At 43.2% G+C, this 18719-nt stretch overlaps 2 protein-coding genes across 3 annotated transcripts in view; one reads left to right on the top strand and one right to left on the bottom strand.

The window, feature by feature from the left end:
* Window positions 1–1718: 1718 nt before the first annotated feature.
* Window positions 1719–16562, bottom strand: ALKBH1 (alkB homolog 1, histone H2A dioxygenase). 2 transcript variants are annotated; one of them, XM_029999011.1, is made up of 7 exons: window positions 16378–16481; window positions 13912–13973; window positions 13381–13489; window positions 8676–8838; window positions 5095–5185; window positions 3751–3944; window positions 1719–3209 (listed from the first exon to the last, which is right to left on the bottom strand). In XM_029999011.1, exons 2-7 carry the CDS (start codon window positions 13942–13944, stop codon window positions 2786–2788), a joined length of 1014 nt encoding a protein of 337 aa, XP_029854871.1. In that variant the 5' UTR covers window positions 13945–13973; window positions 16378–16481; the 3' UTR covers window positions 1719–2785. The 2 variants fall into 2 exon arrangements, with proteins under 2 accessions (XP_029854871.1, XP_029854879.1); XM_029999019.2 differs by lacking the exon at window positions 13912–13973 and having other exon boundaries at window positions 16378–16562.
* LOC115334618 (SRA stem-loop interacting RNA binding protein) overlaps window positions 16541–18719 on the top strand; it is a 4138-nt gene continuing 1959 nt past the window's right edge. The window contains exons 1-3 of the mRNA XM_029999032.2: window positions 16541–16686; window positions 16842–16900; window positions 18583–18690. Coding sequence (XP_029854892.1) covers window positions 16593–16686; window positions 16842–16900; window positions 18583–18690 — 261 coding nt within the window. The 5' untranslated portion in view covers window positions 16541–16592. The remainder of the gene's footprint in view (window positions 16687–16841; window positions 16901–18582; window positions 18691–18719) is intronic.

Here is an 18719-nt window from a genome sequence, read left to right as displayed (position 1 = left end):
AGGATTATCTTCCTGTAATCAACTCATTACATTAATTTTCTTGCAGAGTTGGTGCAGACGACCTCTTCTTTTCCCTCCCCTCAGCTGTGCACAGCTGGATATCCTAGAAGACTACTGCCTATGCCATTGATGCAATTTTGTGCTTGTGGCTCTTGGGCAGTACTTCTCCTTTAGAGGAATTAAAAGCTACAGAGATTACTCAGTGTGCGCCTATATGAATGCAAGCAAGTATCTGTGGTACCTATAGAGACAAAAATTTAATCAGTGCTATAAAAAATCCTGTTGTGTCATCACAAACCTAAACAAATGAGGTGCAGTATCACCACCTGAGAGCTGTGTAGAGTAGGTCAATGGTTCCCAATCATTCTGTCCTAGAAGGGAAATTAGCAGAGCGTATCACTTGAGGCAGCCCTATTCCCCACCTTCTTCCCAGGGCTGTAGCTGCCTCTTCAAAATCATGTTCTGGAAGCACAGCTTGCAGAGCCCACAACAGCACTGTGGTTTGCTCATGTGTACTCCACTCTTCTGTGGTCACAGAACCGATGCTCGCTGCTAGGCTGGCAGTTCAGGAAATTCTCCCTTCTTATAGTTGTTTCTCTTTGTACACAGGTGATTTTTTTTTTTCCAGGTCGTTTCCCATATTCCCATTTCTGGGTCATGGACTTTTCATTTTCTGGGTATCTGACACAGAATTAGATCAGGGCTGTCTCTCATTCACAATGGCATTAGATAAGAAGCTTGACTGCAAGTCAGTAACTCAGCAAATTCTCAACTCGGTCACACCTAAACATAAGGCCTCAGTGCACTAGATACTTCCCATGCCCAATTGCTATCAGTAGTCTACAGCACTTCCTACAATTTCAAACTGCAGAGGATAAATGGTATGGTTTCTTGTCCTTGAATAAATGATTGCTTGTCATTTGTTATATACTTGTAGGGAACTCAAGACATGAGAACCATGGACTTAAACCTCAGCCTGTGACATGAAGAAACCAGCTCCAGTTCACGACCATCTAGTTCCATGACTGTCTTCTCTCATCTTCAGTGCTGAGTGAGTTGGCAGATATTTTGCATCCCTCTCGAGAGAAGAACAGACAGTCTGCCTTCTCACCATCAGGAAAGCAAATATTCCTCTCCCCTTCCCCACCTTCAGGTGCCATTAAGGGAGTTTTGCTGTTTTCTGAGACCTACTCAGTCAACTTTCCTTTCTGGTCATGTTGTAACCTCTGTGTAATAGTATTCACTCTCCCAGGCCTTGGCTGTAAATAGACCAGGCCTAGGACACAGAAAGGACACATTTCTGGTATAGAATTTGATATTAAAACCCACATCTGATTATTTTAGACATTAAATTACTGGAGCTCTTTGCAGTATTGTGTAAGGAATTAATTGCACATAGACACACATTCACCTGCTATGAAATAAGCAGACCAGACATACTTTCCCCATGAGGAAACGCTGCCACATACATATTAAATTGGACTTTGATACTGCAGGCAACACCTCTCTGAAACTGCCCAACAAACCCTGAACCGCCCCTAAGTAAAGTAGCCCTGCAGACATAAGCAGGGCTCCTCCACCTGAGCTGGCAGAGGCAGTAGATCCAAAGGAAGCCTGGAGGAAACAGCACAAGGGATGTGGCAGCATTAACAATACACTGAAATAACTAACAGAGAGAAAAAGAAAAGAAAAAAACCAGCCCCAAACTGATAGAGATCTTTAATTTAAAAACCAAATAAGTTTATTCATTGGGAAAGTGCAACAAAATACCCCAGGGATAGTGCATTCCACTCCAACAATTAAAATTACATTAAAAAGCAGAGAGGAAGAGAACTGGCACAAAAGCTAGTGCTTTTCTTTGTTTCAATGTATTTATCTTTGGGTGACACAGATAGCCACTGATTAATTTTTTAGGTACTTAATTTACAACTTCATTGCTTTTACTTGCAAGTCATTCTGTTTCTTAAAGATGCTAGCTTGGGACTGGAGGACCATAATCTGCAGGCACTTAAGAGGGGGGGCAGTTTTGAAAGAATGGGGATGTAGGGCTCAGACACATACTTACTGTTGGGAGGAGACCCAGCTGGGAGCTACTAGGTATTCTAAGGAGATACTGCCCCCAATTGTTTCTGTCTAAAATCTGAGTTATGCAAAAAAAAGTCCAGTTCCACTCATAAGAGCAGTTTCCGCTGCAGCTGAGGGGGTGCAAGCAGGCAAAAGGAGAGCACAGGACTACAGCAAGCTTACACCAGGTGTTGCAAGGGAGCTGCTAGTTTCCGATCACTGAACCAGTTTTTGCAGTAGAGGTAATTCTCTTAGAAATGCTGCAGGTAGGTCTCACACCCTTAGCAGCCTATTGTCATTCATACTTATTACTGCACTTCAGCTGAGCTTTACAAGCCCAATAGGATTCTTTAACACATAGCAATTATGTATCTTTTGCTAGCACTTTTCTGTCCAATGATTTCAGAATACTTTATGAGCACACTGAACCAAGCTTAAAATTCTCTGACATACAGGTATTTTAAATGGAACAGAGTACAGTAAATGTCTGCAACAAAAGGGCAATAGGGTTCACCTCCTGAGTCCCAGTCCTGAACTTACAATTATTTTCCTTTTAAATTCTTTTTCTCCCCCACCTGTTTTTTACAGCAAGAAGGACTACATTTATTCTGCAGACGTTTATTAATCCCAATACAGACAAGTGACTTCGAGTATGATTACATTAGTTTCCAATTCCAGTGGAGGTTGCCTGTCTGGTCAATGTCAGCATGATCTCCTGGTCTCAGCTCTCTGTATTTAGTTTAAGTCTCTTGGCTCTGCTGTTCTCCTGATGCTGACTGTCTTCAGAGGGTGCTCGGCCCTCTCCATCTGTCCCAGATTCCTCTGGAAATTTCTGACCCTCAGCCAACACCTGCCTAATAGTCATATTAATGCGGGAAGACTGCAAGTACTTGGCACAGACCTGCCAATCCTCATCAGAGCTGTGCTCAATGACTGAGCCAACAGGAAGGTCTGAAGAAAGTGCTTGGTCCAGGCACGAAGGCAAAGCTGTCCCTTCAGGGTTGGGGAGGACCCGGGGGACCGCATGGTACAGCAGACGGCTGAAGCCAGACATCACCATGATATCTCCACTGTGCATGAACATTGCTGTTGGAGCCTCCTCCCGCTTCAGGCCCCCAAGCAAAAATATCGAGGATTGCCCAAAACTAGAGATGGTATGAGAATGGAGAGAGAAGATAAGACAAATTCAGGTAGAGAACAATTATACGTACAGTAAGAAAATATAGCAGCTAAATCCTTTTATTAAAAAAAAAAAAAAAAAAAAATCCCAAAGAAGAAAACCAGATGGACTCCTAGTTAACAACTTTACAATGAGAACATGGAAAACAGACCAAGAGGCCTGGTTCAAGGTAGGCATAGTGTGAGCAGTTGCCCCGCCAGGTTTCAAGCTCTGCTGAGGTATTTCATCTTTGCCTGCTAGTACCCCATTGCCACCCTGCTGCTTTAGAACAGCAATGTGCTCTGTGCAAAGAGCTCTTACACTCCAGGCTCCACATGCTATTCAAGCAGTCTTCAAAGAAAAACCTATGCCCTTGAGCTACAGCTTCCTACTATTCAAATCTTCAGAGAGTGAAGATTATATACCCAATTAGCAAACTACATCATACCAACTTCCTATAACCAGATGCAACCATAGAAAAAAGCCACCAATCCTTCCACAACACTTGAGTGCTCTTCTTGACTCACCTGAATGATAAAAGGGGCCAAGAATGGTCTAGTTCAGACTCATCCACATGAATTCCCAGTGAGGAGTCAAAATGATAGTAGTTCAAGATCCCTGCTTGGGCTTGGAAACCCCGGAACCCGCAGGCTGCAGCCACTTGTTCTGACAGCAATGCAAGGTCTGAGGGGAAAGGAGTGTGGTGATTTGCTGAGTACTTCTGGAGGAAGAAGAGCAGGGGAAAAAACAAAAAACCAAACCACACCCAGAACATCAGAGCAGCAAATACAACTAGAAACAAACATTGAATGAGAACTCAGAAGTTTGGCTGATAGTCATGGAGAAGGACATAATATTTGCCTGGAAAATGACTACAACATAGGCACAACCACAGCAAGTTTACCTCTTGTCATTTAATTCTGGGCCTATGCTGAGACTGCCAGGACTCAATTAATCATGGAGTTAATCATTATATCTGGATGCCAAACCTGAAGTCACTAAGACTAATACCTAAGGCTAGTACCAACATCCTGAGGATCTACTTGGTCACTACCTATAGCTGCCAATGGAAACACAGTTCTGTATCTCATCAACAGAGCTCTGAAACAAGCATCTTTGTTCCTTCTTTGAAGAATAGGACAAACAGGAAACAATTGCAAACCTATTTTTTCTCTCTCCCATGAGTGATTCTGAGAGGACTGGAAGGGAATAACCGAGTTTTTATTAAGGCCACCCAATACTAGGCTGACCTGGTAAATATAAGGCTGCAAGCAGATTTGGTTAAGTATCTGCAATATACTGATAAGACTGCATATTCACTCTGCCATTCTTTCTCAGCCTCCATCTGACTCAGTCTTACGAAAAAGTTTATTTTGGTCAGGAGCCCCAAAATAGCTGTTGGTTGGTGAGACTGTACTATACTGGTTCAGACTCTTAAGTTCAAAGTCACATCAGCAGCAGTCTCCTCCTGCTCTCGCTCACCCTTCCAAACAGGAGTAGTTTCTCAGAAGCAGCTGTCTTCAAGCAGTCAAGGTCATTCTCACTTTAAGTAGTTAATGATGCTTTTGTGACTATCCCTTTTGGTGGGGTAAAACTGCTGACTTACCCTAAAATAGAGTCACAGGTCTAGAGCTGAGTATATGCTACCATGCTACCTTTCAAAGGAAGGATTGCAGCAATGGACTTACACTGTTAAATCCTTCACAGTAAACTAATACAGATTAAAATGTTCTTACAAGCATGGTTTGTTACAGCCTTTCCTCAAGGCTGTCTTGTAGGATCACAAGCATTTTATTCCATGATACCCTCCTCTGTCTGCCATTCGGAGTGCTTACAGCTAAGAAAAATGAAGAAGAATTTAATTTCAATACCTTGGTATCCCAATTATAATGGTAACCAAGGGTCACCCAGCGCAGCTTCTCCAGTAAGCTTCTGGGCTCCCATTTACTGGAACCTTTCCTTCTGCAAAGACAAAATGGAAAAAAATAGGATATGTGTTAATTTCTGAGGGGTTTTCTGGTAGTGCAGCATACAGTAATGAGATTCACTCATCTATATGACAGCCTACTAAAACCATCAATGCTAAACTTTTATTTTCAGTGCCATTATTTTTTTCCTCCAAAGACCTCGAAAATTCAGTTCATGCAATTTGTGCAAGCTATAGGGCCTACTGCCAACTGCTGTCAGTTTGAAAGCTTGTATTTTCAACATAGTACATAACGGGTTATCAGATGGAGACAACACAATGAACTGGTACAGATTTAGAATCAGAATTAAGTATGTACTATTTGAGCACCTGAAAGTGAAAGAACAGAATCTCTAAAGATCTAAAAGCTGCAAACACAAGGGAAAAATATTCTAGGCACTTAATGGAAAATGACAAGAAGGGAAACTGCTTCGCCTGACAGTAAAGCATATCAAGCTGCATAATACTGCAAAGGACCATTAGTTCTACTACTTGGTACTTTTACAAGAAGTCCTTAGGATGGACTGACTCAATGTTCAGTAAGCAAGACTGCTCTAGCTATGACCGTACAATTCTTGTAATGTCAAGAAGTCTAGATTGCAGGTATCCCCTATCCAGACTGCTATGCAGGACAAAAAACTGTTCTTCTCAAGTGACAGCCCTAATGCAGAGGGGCTCAGTAGTCTGAAGCCACACGCCAATTTACCATTCTTACTTGAAGGTGGTGAAGGCAGGAAAAGACCTCGGGGATAGGCTTTTACTATGGCCTACAGAAAAGTCCTTAAAAAGTTACAAAAAATATTACTATAGTAAATAAGATAGAAACATGCTAGTGACAAATGCAAAAAGGAAGGTACACATCTATCTTCTGGTCCACTTATTCCAGGAATTTCAGCTTCTTTTCTCAAGCTAAGTCATGTGTTATTGTAAAGAAAGAAAAGGGACATGTACTCAGAACGTCATGATAAACAGTAGCACCAGACGGTTGGCTTTCATTTATAGCCTCATTAGTGCAGTAAGACATACTCTCTTACAAAACAGGATTCATATTTGTGCTGCCATGGTCAAGTCTCAGCCAAGCATCTGCATTTAATGTGCACTTCTACCTGGATACACAGCTTGTTTCTGCCCTTCACCTATACCGCACTGACAGCTCCTAAGCTAAACCAGAAACAGGAGTAAAAGGCCAGTTTCTTTACCTTTAGTAATTTTTCATAGCTCACTGATTATTGAAAGAAAGTCATCTCTCCAGTTTCCATCTTTGTCATAGGGTAATAGCAACTGCAATTACCATAATGCAGCAACACATGAACTGTCAAATACATGCTGCTTGGAACAATTTATGGAGCCTACAAGCAGGTAACACAGCATTTAGAAAAGGGAGAGCCCACAACTTGTTCCTCTCCATCTTTCAATCGACAAACTTCATGTTCATAATTAAATATTTTTAGCATGTGCCTTTTGAAAGTGCACTTTTGCTACAGTGCTAGAGTGTTTGCACAAAAGCAGGAACCCTAATATGCTTGGTAGGTCCTTATTCCCAGAACTTAGTATTTTGCATGTGATTTCACGTGTGATTGCTAAGGAGAGGAAAGCCTGAGTGTTACATATCTGGAAACAAAGAGTTCCTAGAGCTGTAGCAGCAGATGCTCCTACAAGAAAGCACAGAGAAATTCTGGTATAACTATGTTAGAAAGAGAACAAGACTGAACAGCAGGGGGACTTCGGTCTGAAGCTCCCTTTTGTCTTTATTCACTGGTGAATGATTGCATCTATAAAATTCGCCCAGCCTTTTCCTTATACACAGGGATATATATATCCCTTCTCTACCCACTTTCATGCTTTTAATTGTCCCCAGCACTAAAGAAAATACCCCAACTCCACTTTGTGAAGAGAGCATAGCATACATTTCTAGGAACTGTATGGACTCTCCCTACCTCATAATTCCTGCATCCTGAAAAAAGAAGATAAGCCATGACCCAAGCACATTTATGCATCTTCCTGATGGCTTTAAAAAGCATTGCAGTTGTGTCCAATCTTGGAAGCAGACCTCTTTTTAGTTAAGCACTCTGTTTCTCCCCTCCCTGAAAGGCTTTCACTTGGCTAGCATGATCTGCTGTCCCCTAGGTAAAAGCACAAATACAGCAGTTTGCTCACTTGAAGACTCAGGCAAGTGCTTAATAAAACTGCCAGTGTTTCTGCCAGCCATCACTCTTCCAAACACTGTTTTCAACTGAACTGGATTCAGCTGCAAATTAACCTCTGTTCTGATCATTCTCTGTGCATGCAGGAGGTGCTGCTGGGAAAGGCCCGTCAAGCTGGAACGTACCCCACTTTTGTCAGCTGTAGGGCACAATGCACAATACTTTCAAAGAACAATTTTTCACCCTTGATGGAACACAATAAAAGGTGTCTAAATTTCTGTAACTAATTCAGACTGAGCCTGGAAAACACAAGTGGGGGCATAACTTCTCTCCTAGGTGCAAACATTTAGGAGTCCAAATCTTGCTTTTGCCATTCCATATCTTGCAGACATTAAGAGTACTCTTGAAGAAAAATTTCAGCATGTCTCATTTTACTAAGAGACTGAGGTGGAAGATGGGAGTTGTAGGTAACTCTGGTCACTCCATCACATGAAACAATCATGAAAAATAAGCAGTGAAATCAACAAGGTAATGATAAATACCCAAATAAGTAAAAGACTGTGTAATGTAAACAGCATCTCTCTTGTATGTATTTTTACAGGTGACTAATTAAAAAAAAAATCTTTCAAACTTTCTACTTGACTTCAAAACTTGGACAAATTCTCCATTAACTTCCAAATCAGGTAGAAGAAAGGCAGCTGCGTCACCCACAGAACCTTTCAGAGTAAAGAGGACTGCCATTAAAATGGTGCATTTAATCACCATCTCACAGTGAATGAAGAAAAAAAAAAAAACAAAACCCAAAACCAAACCACCCCAGACCAAAACAAAGAAATACTTTGGAAAATAAAACCACAGAAACTAGCTGACTTGAGAAGTTCAAAAAAGTGCAGATAGCAGCCTTTCAATTACAGTATTCTAGGTCCAACAGCTGACTGGGAAGAAGAGCTAGCATGAGTGGTGTGTTTGGAAAGGATCCCTTTTGCCTCAGGAAAACTCAGGCCTAGAGGGACCTCATGGTTCCTCTTGTAGCTGAGCTTAGCAAGCTTCCAAGCACCATCATATCAGCCAGGGTCACTATTTTACATTTGACTGATGGCTTTGAAATAATTTGCTGCTAGAAAATCCCATTGTGAGTGTGAAAGCAGAGAATTAACAAGGATGCACATGAAGCCATGAAAAATCCATCTTTAACTTGGCATGTCTGACACCATCTGTATACTGCCAGCATGTACACAATCTTTTTCAGCTTCCCTTCCCTGCTCATTTTTCTTAGACCTTCTCAGAGCCGAGACCTTCTGGGTCCGTTAGTGTTGACCACCAAAGGTTACTGTGAACTTACCTCAGCTGCTCCTTGCTCTGTCCCCACAGGTCAATGGTCTTCTCAGGAGCCATGTGCAGGTCCAGGTTGCAGACATTGGGTTTCTGGGGGTATACCTTGAGACACTGTTTCACCCAATGACGCTGGCAGCCCGGAAGGAAAGGGTTTGGTATGAAAATAAACCCTGACCACAGAGAAAAAGGGAGGGGGTGGGGAGAAAGTATGATTAGGCATTTCCCTGTTTTTTTCCTAAAACTAGAGCAAAGGACAGGGGTCAGAGTTACCAAAAAAACACCTTAGACATACAACCACTGACTTTACATGTAAGCTGATGAAATATATTAACAGGTCTGAATAGTTAAGTTAAAGCCTATTGGTTTTTTCAGTACAAACAAATGGTGGCCATGAGGTAGAAAGAAGGCAGGGAGGGCAGCCAATGGTGGTTCAAGTAAAAAATGACAAAAAAGGACATATCAATGTAAAGTATATTGATTACAGGTAGGTAAAGAAGTAAGAACTTGGAAAGCCAACTGCTTTGGAGTAATTTGATTTTGAAATGATTCAGCAAGATTTTGCTCTTGAACCCTGCGAAGCTGAAGTAATTCTGGCCTAGTTTTTCTAGACTTCAAACTAACCTTGTTGCTGCCTCTCAACTCATACTGTTTTCTTATTGCTACTTCAGTGTCATGAACTGCAGAGAGCAGTCCATGGGCTGAGCAAGTCTCTAGTAATGTAAACTGTCCTCTCCTTTGCTTTGTGCTTATTTCCAGGTAAGTCTGGTTGTATCCGTCTTTGTATTTTGGTACTGTAACACTCAAAGGGGATGAAAGTCAAATTATATTCCAAACTGCTTGTTGCTGACTGCAAATACTTTGCAGTCATTGTTAATTAACAAAACAAAATAAACATGTAGATAGACTGCACATTCATTTAGCCAGGCACCGCAGGCAGAGTTCAAGCAGCAGCCCAAATAAGAGAGTTAGCAGAGACGAAATGAATTGATTTGGTCTATATCTCAACAGACAAGAGTCCTTGACATAAGATCTGCCATCAGCATGAGTGCTAACAGGATTCTTCACTGGAACTTTCTCCCCAGCACCCCAGGGGTGTTTCCTTCCAGGCCAGGTCGAAAGTATTGATGAATGAGCGTCTGATGGGAAGATGCTATTAATCTGTATTGTACCTACCCTGAGAATCAAGGCACTCTCTCAAAGACTATCAATTCAGTAAGACTCGCCAACACAAAATTCACATACAAAGAGAGATAAGGGTATAGGAGGAACAAAGGAAAAGGAGGTTTCAAGGTTTTGCCCTACTGTGTCTTTTTTAACTTCTCAGTCATATCAAGTTAAACAGATAAACAAAAAAATAGATGAAAAAGGAAGAAGCAAGGCTAGGAGTCTCAGTAGGATACAAACTTGCCTTGTAGCCTTATGAAAGTGGTAATAAAAGCACAGAAAAAGCTTCCTGCCAGCATACCTCACAGACCTCACAAGATTAAATTAACTGGTTAGAAAAAGAGCCTTCAGTGTATTAATAATATACTGTCATTCATTTCACTCCATCTGCACCTTCAGACTATGGCAGCCTTCTGACAGGTCTGGTTACAAGAAGTTTCTTTGCCAGAAGCATTAAATTTACTTTCTCTTGGCCTCTGCATAGAACAGACTAATAATATTGCCCTTCCCGTCTACAGCTTTTGATGTGGGGTTTTCAAAGCACTTCACTACTTTAACGAAATTATACTCTACTATGTATGTATTATCTCAGGTATTAACGAATGAATTGAAGCCTGGAGGGCTAGTTACACACAGAGCTGAGAAGAAGAATCCAAATTTTATGACTCTTGTATCAGAAGCTTAGAACATACTCATGTCTCTCCAAACCCTTCATTGCTTACTCCTAAGAAACCAGATTAGTCTAGATTTACAAAAGCAAGAACAACTAAAAAGTGGGTTACTGCTATGCTTCTGATGCCAAGAAAGGCAGAAAACCCTGAATTTCAAACAGTTGCAGAGTTTTACTATAAAACTCTACACTAACGTTCAAGACTAATAGTTCCTGGGAGGGCTAATAGCACTAGAAATCAGTGACTTACCACACATAGGAGAGAGAAGAGTAAGCAATGTATTTCTGTAGCAATCTTTCTGAGCTGACTAAAGAACACCACAGACAAGCTTTGACAGCAACACAATGGAACCTCTTGGCCTTGAAAGAGTTGGTCTAAGTAGAATGGCCAAAAGACAAATTCTTCGGGGATCTGTATACTAAAAGAATCTGCCTTGAGGAAGCAGATGCAGTTCTCTTACTGCAGCAGAATCTTGCAGCACACTAGGAATTAATTTACACCTAGTGAAAGTGGTCTCCAGCCTCAGTCAAAGGAAGGGTAAGACACACAGATGTCTAGCATCAAGAACAACCCCTCATAAAACCAGTTTGTGTCAGTTACAAAGACGCAAAGACAGCATCACCCACATCTCACAGAACTCGGGACACAGCAACAGAAATTCGCCCAGCTTCCTTAGTCTTATATTTCATTGCTCACTGTGGGGACAAAACCAAATAACTTCCCTTCCATATGCCCATAAACAAACCAAAGAAATTCTAACTTATTTTAGAGGGCTGTTGGGGCAGTTGGTTAAATATATTATAGTGCTTTAGGATGTCCAGATAAAGGTAGCTGAAAAAGGATAATATATTATTCTTGTCCACACACGACTTGATTCTAAACAGGACTGAGAATTTGTTAATATATTTGCATTTCATTTTAGTGAAACGTTTTCTTTGTCAAAGCAGAAGAAAAAATGCAGTTAAGTGGAACACTTGTGATCCACCCCCCACGTAATTGCTAGGAAAGACGTTTAGACAGACGTAAAATGACAAGTGAGACCAAGCAAGGGCAGCTATAATATGACAAGTAAGTGGAACAAAAAAATTTAGAGGCAAGAAGGGGTGGAAGCCTTTCTCCTGAAGTTATTCAACTCCCTGTGTATTAACCATGCCAGATGGCTAGCGTGGCTGCCTCAGTTTCAGAATCGGTAGACTGGCTTCATAGCAACCCACACAGACACTGACTGCAGTCCCAATGAACCAAAAGAAACACAAGAAAAACCAAAAATCAAACAAACAAAAATCCCTGAAATACGTAGGATCTGGGGAACTACAAACTCATCAGCCTTACCAAAACCCCTGGTAAGATTATGGAGCAAATTTTCATGACAGGCATTTCCAGACACAAAGTGGTTTGAACAGTGGGCATGGATTTACCGAAGGCAAATTTTGTCTAACCAGCCTTACTGCTTGCTACAGTGAGACGCCCAGACAAGTGGAGAGCAGGGGGTGCTGTTTACCTCGGCTTTAGCACAGTTTTCCAATCAGTCTCCTGCAGCATCACTGGAGCCAAACTGGGGGCTCACGGATTTCATGGGTAAACTAAAAGGTTGAGCAAAAGCTGGCTGGGCCACCAGGCTTAAAGAATAGTGATTTGATGGTTCTAAGTCTAACCAGTGGCTGTTATGAGCTGTGTTCCTCAGGTTGATGTTGGTGCCAAGACTGATAACTACATCTACATCAACAACCTGGATGACGGGACATTCATCTTCATCACATTTACAGATAACACTAAATTGGGGCAACAGTGGATATGCTGGAGGCTACTGCTGCCACTGAAAGGGACCTTGACAAACCAAAGGAATGGGCCAACAAGAACCTCAGGAAGTTCAACAGTGATAATCCTGCACCTAGGGCAGAATAACCCCATGCAACAGTACGGCCTGAGGACCAGGGAGCAGCTCTAAATCAAAGGACTTGGGGGTCCTGGAGGACAAATTGAGCATGAGTCAGTAGTGCACCCTTGCGGCAATAAAGGCTGATTACACATTGGCCTATATTAGTAACAGCTACCTAAAGGGGCATACAGAGAAGGTGGAGCCAGACTCTTCTCAGAGGTGCACAGCAAGATTATGAGAGGCAACAGTCACAAATTACAGCAAGGCAAATTTTGATTAGACAGAAGGTGGAAAGAGATCACAACAAGTGGCCAAACACTGGAACAGATGCCCAGAGAGGATGTGTAATCTCTATCCTTGGAGATTTCCAAAATTCACCCATACAAAGCTCTGAGTGACCTGATCTAACTTTCAACTTCACCCTGCTTTAAGCGGGGACTTGGATTAGACCTCTGGAGGTCCCTTCCAACCGAACATATTTCTGTGATTCTACCCGGTGACCTGCAAACCTAAGACACATTTCAGTTTTTGAAATAACCTGCCTAATGAAATTACTCTGTACCTTGAATAGGACAAGAGGTTCTTACTCACTTATTGTGCTCAGTGTTCTACACCAGGAAGTAGATGTCACACTTCAGCCCCAAAATGACTGTATTTCAGTCACTTATCTAATTTTCATGATATATATTGAGGAAAAATAGATGCTACAGAAATATAAAATCTCTATGAAAGTCAACAGGAATCAATTCTCACAAGGGATGGACTGGTTGATCAGTGACTTTGAAACAACTGGCCCTTCTGTTCTCACCTTCATATATATTGTCACAACCCACCCTTTAGCTGACCCATTTGTCCTCCTGCAGTTAAAATAACATTAACTTACACTTCGGCAAACCAAAATAGCTTTTTCAGGCAGGGCAAGGAGGGTAAGATAGAAGATGCCTGAATCCAAAGCAACAAGGTTGTGTTTAATTTTTCTTGAAATCAGAAGTACCTACCTGGATACCCATTGAGGCCATAAGCTTTCCACTGGCTAACTGGCTGTAAGCCAGCTCTGTAGGCATCTTGATCACTGACTGAAGAAATACTGAGCTGTGATCTGAACACCTGGCAAAAGAAAACAGATCTGGTTAAAAGAAAAAGAAAAAAAAAAAGGAAGAAATATAAAACCCATCCAAAAATAGCACCTATAAGAAAGAGTGCTATCATATTCCAAGGTAAGTCTTGTGAAAATGCCAGGTGTACCACAGAACTATTGTCTAAGCAACTGTGAGCAGAACAAGGCATGCTGCTAACATAGCTAGTGTGTACTTAACACAAGAATCAAAAGGTACCTACAGTTTTTACAATACTTAGGGATCAGGAGAGGTGCCCTCCATTCATGAAAAAACCCAAACATTTTATACCAATGAGAAAAAAAATCGGCACTATTTGTCCATTTCCACAGTACAGCCTCATCATTATAAAACATTCTGGTAATTATCAATCTCCATTAGAGAGCAATATTTAGTATCCCCAACACTTTATACCTTCAAAGAATGTTCCAAATACAAGTTGCTCATGATCCCATAGGGTAGATGACTATTCTCATCTGTAATGTACAGAAGGAGAAGTAGTACAGTGATGAAGTGGCCACAGTTGTCTGATGTGAAGGACTGCAGAAACTCTGTAAATTCTGAATACCACATTGCCACTTCTGTTTCCAACAGCAGGGCCAACAGCTCGAGGCTTAGCAAGATATATTTTCTTGAAGTAGTCTCTCGGGTTGCAATAACACACATATTTAAGCTGCAATAAGCCGACACTTGCTGAAAAAAACCAAACTCATCCACTGTGTTCCCACTCCCTTCCTCCCTTAGGGCTGCGAACTGTCTTAGGGAGGGCAGGGTTGAGGCAGGTTGTTTTTCTTCTGGCTTAGTTCCCTAGTCCAGCTCTCCACGTGCCTGTGCAAAAGTACAGGCTCATGTAAGGAAAGAGCTGGCCAAGCACAGTGAGAATAAGCAGGCAGAGACAGGCAAGACTCTGTTTATGACAATTTAAAGTGTATATGAAATTAAGGCCTTTGCACACAGACTCTGCAGCAGTGAATGTATAAATCAGTCTCTTTGCAGGCTGACAGGTCCGTTTAACGTCTTCTGAGCAACAGGTCTAAATTACGTACATAGAATTTGTAAGAAAACTCTGAACTACTGCTGGGCAGCAGCTTCTGGCAACACACTCAGTTTTACCAATTCTTCAGCTCTCTGCAAAAAGCAGCTTTGCGACTGCCAGCCTTGAAGAGCTTAGCTCAGAGTCCTGCCTGCAGAACATCCCCAGGAAGGCTATTCCTTTGACTAAGACTCTACCACCTCTCTGCCTTCTCAAACTGCTTACACACCAGCTGCTGCCAGGGCTTCTGGAGAACAGAAGCTGTTTCTATGCTGAAGAATTACATGTGCTGAATCAGTTAAATAAGCCTGGTAGCAGGGCAGCTGGGGTATGTCACACATCACTAGAGAACTCAATCATTTGAAGCAGTTTTCTGAAAGAAAAGGAACAATAGTATCTGGGCTAATCTGCCTGGCCTGTAGCTCTTCTTAATGAAAAAAGCCAGATGTTTTTAACCTGGGGGAAAGAGAAATAAAAGATGGTTTCACTAGTAAGCTATCAACTGATCTTAGAAGGTAACAGGAACTAAAAGAATGATATGGAGAGGGGACAGATGCTTGTGATGCTTTCAAGTACTTTGAATTTCCCAGAAGGGCTGTAATGCTGGAATCCTTTATTTGATAAAGGATTACTGCAAGCTCAAGAAAGGCTGAAATGTTAACAACTCCCTTGTTTAATGCTAATGCCCTGAACAATTTCATATGGGTCAGGTTTTGTGTCCCATTAACAATATCAAAATTATAGTCTGAAAAGATAAAAAAAATATATATTCTAATACAACGGTAAAAAGAAAAGGCTAAGCATTTGAACTAAGAAAAACTAGGCAAAGTTTCATTTTAACTATATTCCCTACTCCCTTTTTTCATATAAGCTCATACATAGAAAATCCCTGGTTAACAATTCTTCAGCAGATACCCATTACCCTTTTGTGAGGTGACAAAACACAAGATGACTTTAAAGGATCATTCCTTCATCACTCAACACACGGTAAACTACTAACCATGATGGCCACTACTTTCAGCTGTGCTCCTGACTACAGGCTCCTAATCCACTGCAACAGTAGGGCTTGCCCTGATGGCTAAGCCAAATGTTTATTTATTATACAGGAGTAAGAAAAGAGAAGAAACTTTATCACGGGGAAGACAGCAAGAACCCTGGGCACACACTGCATAGCGGGGGGGAAACTGATCCCAGGTCCCTCTCCACCTCACTCAGGTATTTCAGAGCCAAGGACCAGCAGGCCCAGGAAATAGTGCCAGCTCCAACACTGAAACTTACTTTTTTCCATCCACATGTTCCTTTACTTCCCTTAAGTAATGCATGGTTCTATTAGAGGCTTTAGAGATCCCTTACTGCAGCGTAGAAAGCTAATTAAACATTATGGTAATAAATAAACATAAGCAAAAGTGGTAAACCTGTGAACAAGTGGCATGCTGGCCAGAGGCAGCAGGGACAGCAGCTCGTGCCCTCGGGCAGGGCCCCGTAACCCCGCGGGCAGCCGGCCCAAGGGGACCCTGGGCAAGCCTGCCTCTGGGTCCCGGGGGCAGAGGGGCCCTGGACCCTCACAGCTGCACGCCCTTCCTCGGCTGCTCGTCTCTAGTCGCGCAACTAGCTTTTACACATTATAGCGGTCCGTAAGAGGCTCAGCGCTGGAGGGCAGCGTCTTCCAGCTAGTAACGGGACGGTACTGGAGACTTGGCGTCGAGCACGACGGGAAGCAGCAGCTGGAGAACACAGGCTGCAGCAAGACCGCCACGGCACCGCGCTGAAACACCGCGACACCCCTCAGAAGGCGGGACGAGCTCGAAGCGCGCCGCGGGGCGAGGGCAGGGGGAGCCCAGCGTTACCTGGCCCCCCGGCACGGAGAAGTCCACCACACCCCGCAGGTCCGACGCGTCACGTTGCCGATAGAAGCGAAAAAGCCGGCGGAAGGCGTCCTCCCCACCCTCCCGGGTCAGGGCCGCGGCCGCCGCCATTTTGGCCAGGCCGCAGAGGGCGGCGGGCGGTGCTGCGCACTGCCGGGGCGGGGCCGGCCGCCCGCCTTTCCGTCGCAGCTCCCAAGATGGCGGCGGCCAGAGCGGCGCGGGCGGCGGGGCGCCGCTCCAGGCGGCTCTTCGACATCTTCGTGGCTGAGGTTCCCTGGACGGTGTCGAGCAGTGAGTCTGCGCCGCCCGCCTCACCCCCCACCGGCGCTGGGGCTGGCGCGGGAGGTAGACGGCCCCGCCGCGTATGCCGGTACTGGCCGTGGGGGCCGGGCCAGGGCGGTTGCGGCCGCGCGGCCCGTGTAACCAGGTGTGCGTTTCTCCCACAGAGGAGCTGAAGGAGTACTTCTCCCAGTTCGGGTCAGTACAGAGGTGCCAGCTGCCGTTTGTGAGTATCCGCTCATCCTCCAGCCCGCTGTTCTTGTCGGCTCGGTAGAAGGAGGAAGAGCCGCCGCCTAGTGCTCGCCGGGCCCTGGCAGAGTTGGTTCTGTTGCTGGGGCCCTGCCCTGAAGCCGGCTCCCCCACTCCCTCGGAGCTGCTTTCTGGAAGCCTCTTCCTGTACTCTAGTCAGATTTTTCAGTGCTCACCACCCTTAGTCTCTCCTCCCAGTGGGTGCTGCTGCTTGTCTGCGAGCTGTAGGCCTCGTTGAAGCTTAGTGGTTTTTATTGGCTTTGAAAGAGCTTTAGTATGAACCTACAGTCTTTTCCTCCTGTGGGTTCATACCCATCCAGAGTGCAGGGCTAACACAAAAACTGCAACCTCTTCAGGATGCTCCCAAGCTGTCAGCCATTCATGCCTCTGCCATTTAGGTTATTTATCTTCTGAGCATGTAGGTTGAGGATAATAGTATCTAATGCAGTTTCTTAGAGGTGAACAGTCAGAAAAAAAGTGTGCCTTTCCCACTCTGTTATGAGTAAGTTGCAGGTCATTGCTGAAGGAGTAGAGGTTCTCCTGCCTGCTTGTGTTTCTCCATGTGATATAATGGCCTGCTAAATTGAGCTCAGTGTGTAGTGAATGTCAGTTAGTGAGCTGATGGGTTCGCTGTCAGTTGAGGACTAGTTTGGAAATGGAGAAAGATAGTTTGAAACAGTCTTTTTGTTTTTGAACACTGAAGCTTAGGTGTCTTATCTGCCATGCTCTGTTCCTCAGGCCCAGAACAGAGTGCATTGCTTCATTGTGAAGGCTAGCAGCTTACCATAAACCTGCCTCCATTGCTGATTAAAGCTGAACTGATGCATGTGTGTATGTTTTGATTTGGTGATTATTTTAGGAGTGTTCATTAATGCTTAAAACTGCCAGAGGTACAAAAATTTGCCAGCAGCATCAGACATCTAACTAAGACATCACTGGGATACTGAAACCGGGTAGTGTGACCACAGTACATTGTGGGTGAGAACTTCACTGCTGTTTTGAAGTACTGCCAGCCATACCTGATGATCAGAGTGGCAGAGCTGTTGTGAACTCTCTGATGGGGATCAGAGTTGGGATAAAAGGCACTTTGGTAGACTTAGGTTTTCTGCATTATCTCCTCTTTATTGACAACTGTCTTTTCCGGCTGGCAAATTATTCTTAAAAATAACTTTTTTTTTTCTTTTCAGTGCAGTTAATGCTTGTCATCTCGAATTGTAGCCTGCTTTCTTAGTACCTTAAGCAGCTGCTTTATCTTGCTGAATGCTTTTCAAGTACTGTGGCAGGCTTATTTTCAAATCAGGCAGCCATTTAAATGTCAGTTCTGTTGTGACTGGCTTAATAGTAGATAACTACTGCAGTTTGAAACAACCGGCTATGCATTATTCCGGTCTTCAACCATAACTTAAAACCTTAAATTTTTTTATGATTGGAGGACTCAAATTGAAAGAAAGGGATGCAGAACAGCCTCTGCTAGGCCCTCGCATGCTGTCAATGAGAGTAAATGTCTTAAAGTGTGAAAAACGCTTCTGAAACAGCAAGTGTGCCGATTTCGCTGATAATTTCTGAATCCTTAAAATTGAATATCTGTAGAAAGTTTTTAACAGCCTATGTGAATATTGTCTGCAGTAATTGGATTTTATTTTTTAAACTGGTAACTAGGACAAAGATACAGGCTTTCACAGACGTTATGGCTGGATTAAATTCTCGACTCCACAAGATGTTCAGAATGTGTTTCAGAAGGACTCCCACATACTTGAAGGTGCCAAGGTAACGTGCTAATTCCTTTAAAGAAGTTA

The sequence above is a fragment of the Aquila chrysaetos genome, chromosome 2, assembly GCF_900496995.4.
Source record: "Aquila chrysaetos chrysaetos chromosome 2, bAquChr1.4, whole genome shotgun sequence".
Taxonomy (NCBI): domain Eukaryota; kingdom Metazoa; phylum Chordata; class Aves; order Accipitriformes; family Accipitridae; genus Aquila; species Aquila chrysaetos.
Note: the sequence above shows the minus strand (reverse complement) of the source record. Positions and strands in the feature narration are given on the sequence as shown.

Excerpts from the sequence above, each read along its gene's own strand:
- ALKBH1 (XM_029999019.2), bottom strand. The coding sequence starts at position 16,506 with ATGGCGGCGGCCGCGGCCCTGACCCGGGAGGGTGGGGAGGACGCCTTC. Across the intron at positions 8,839-13,380 it reads TGGCCTCAATGGGTATCCAG|GGTTTATTTTCATACCAAAC; the intron begins GTAGGTACTTCT and ends CTCTGTGGTCAG. Across the intron at positions 5,186-8,675 it reads CAGAGCAAGGAGCAGCTGAG|AAGGAAAGGTTCCAGTAAAT; the intron begins GTAAGTTCACAG and ends TTGTCTTTGCAG.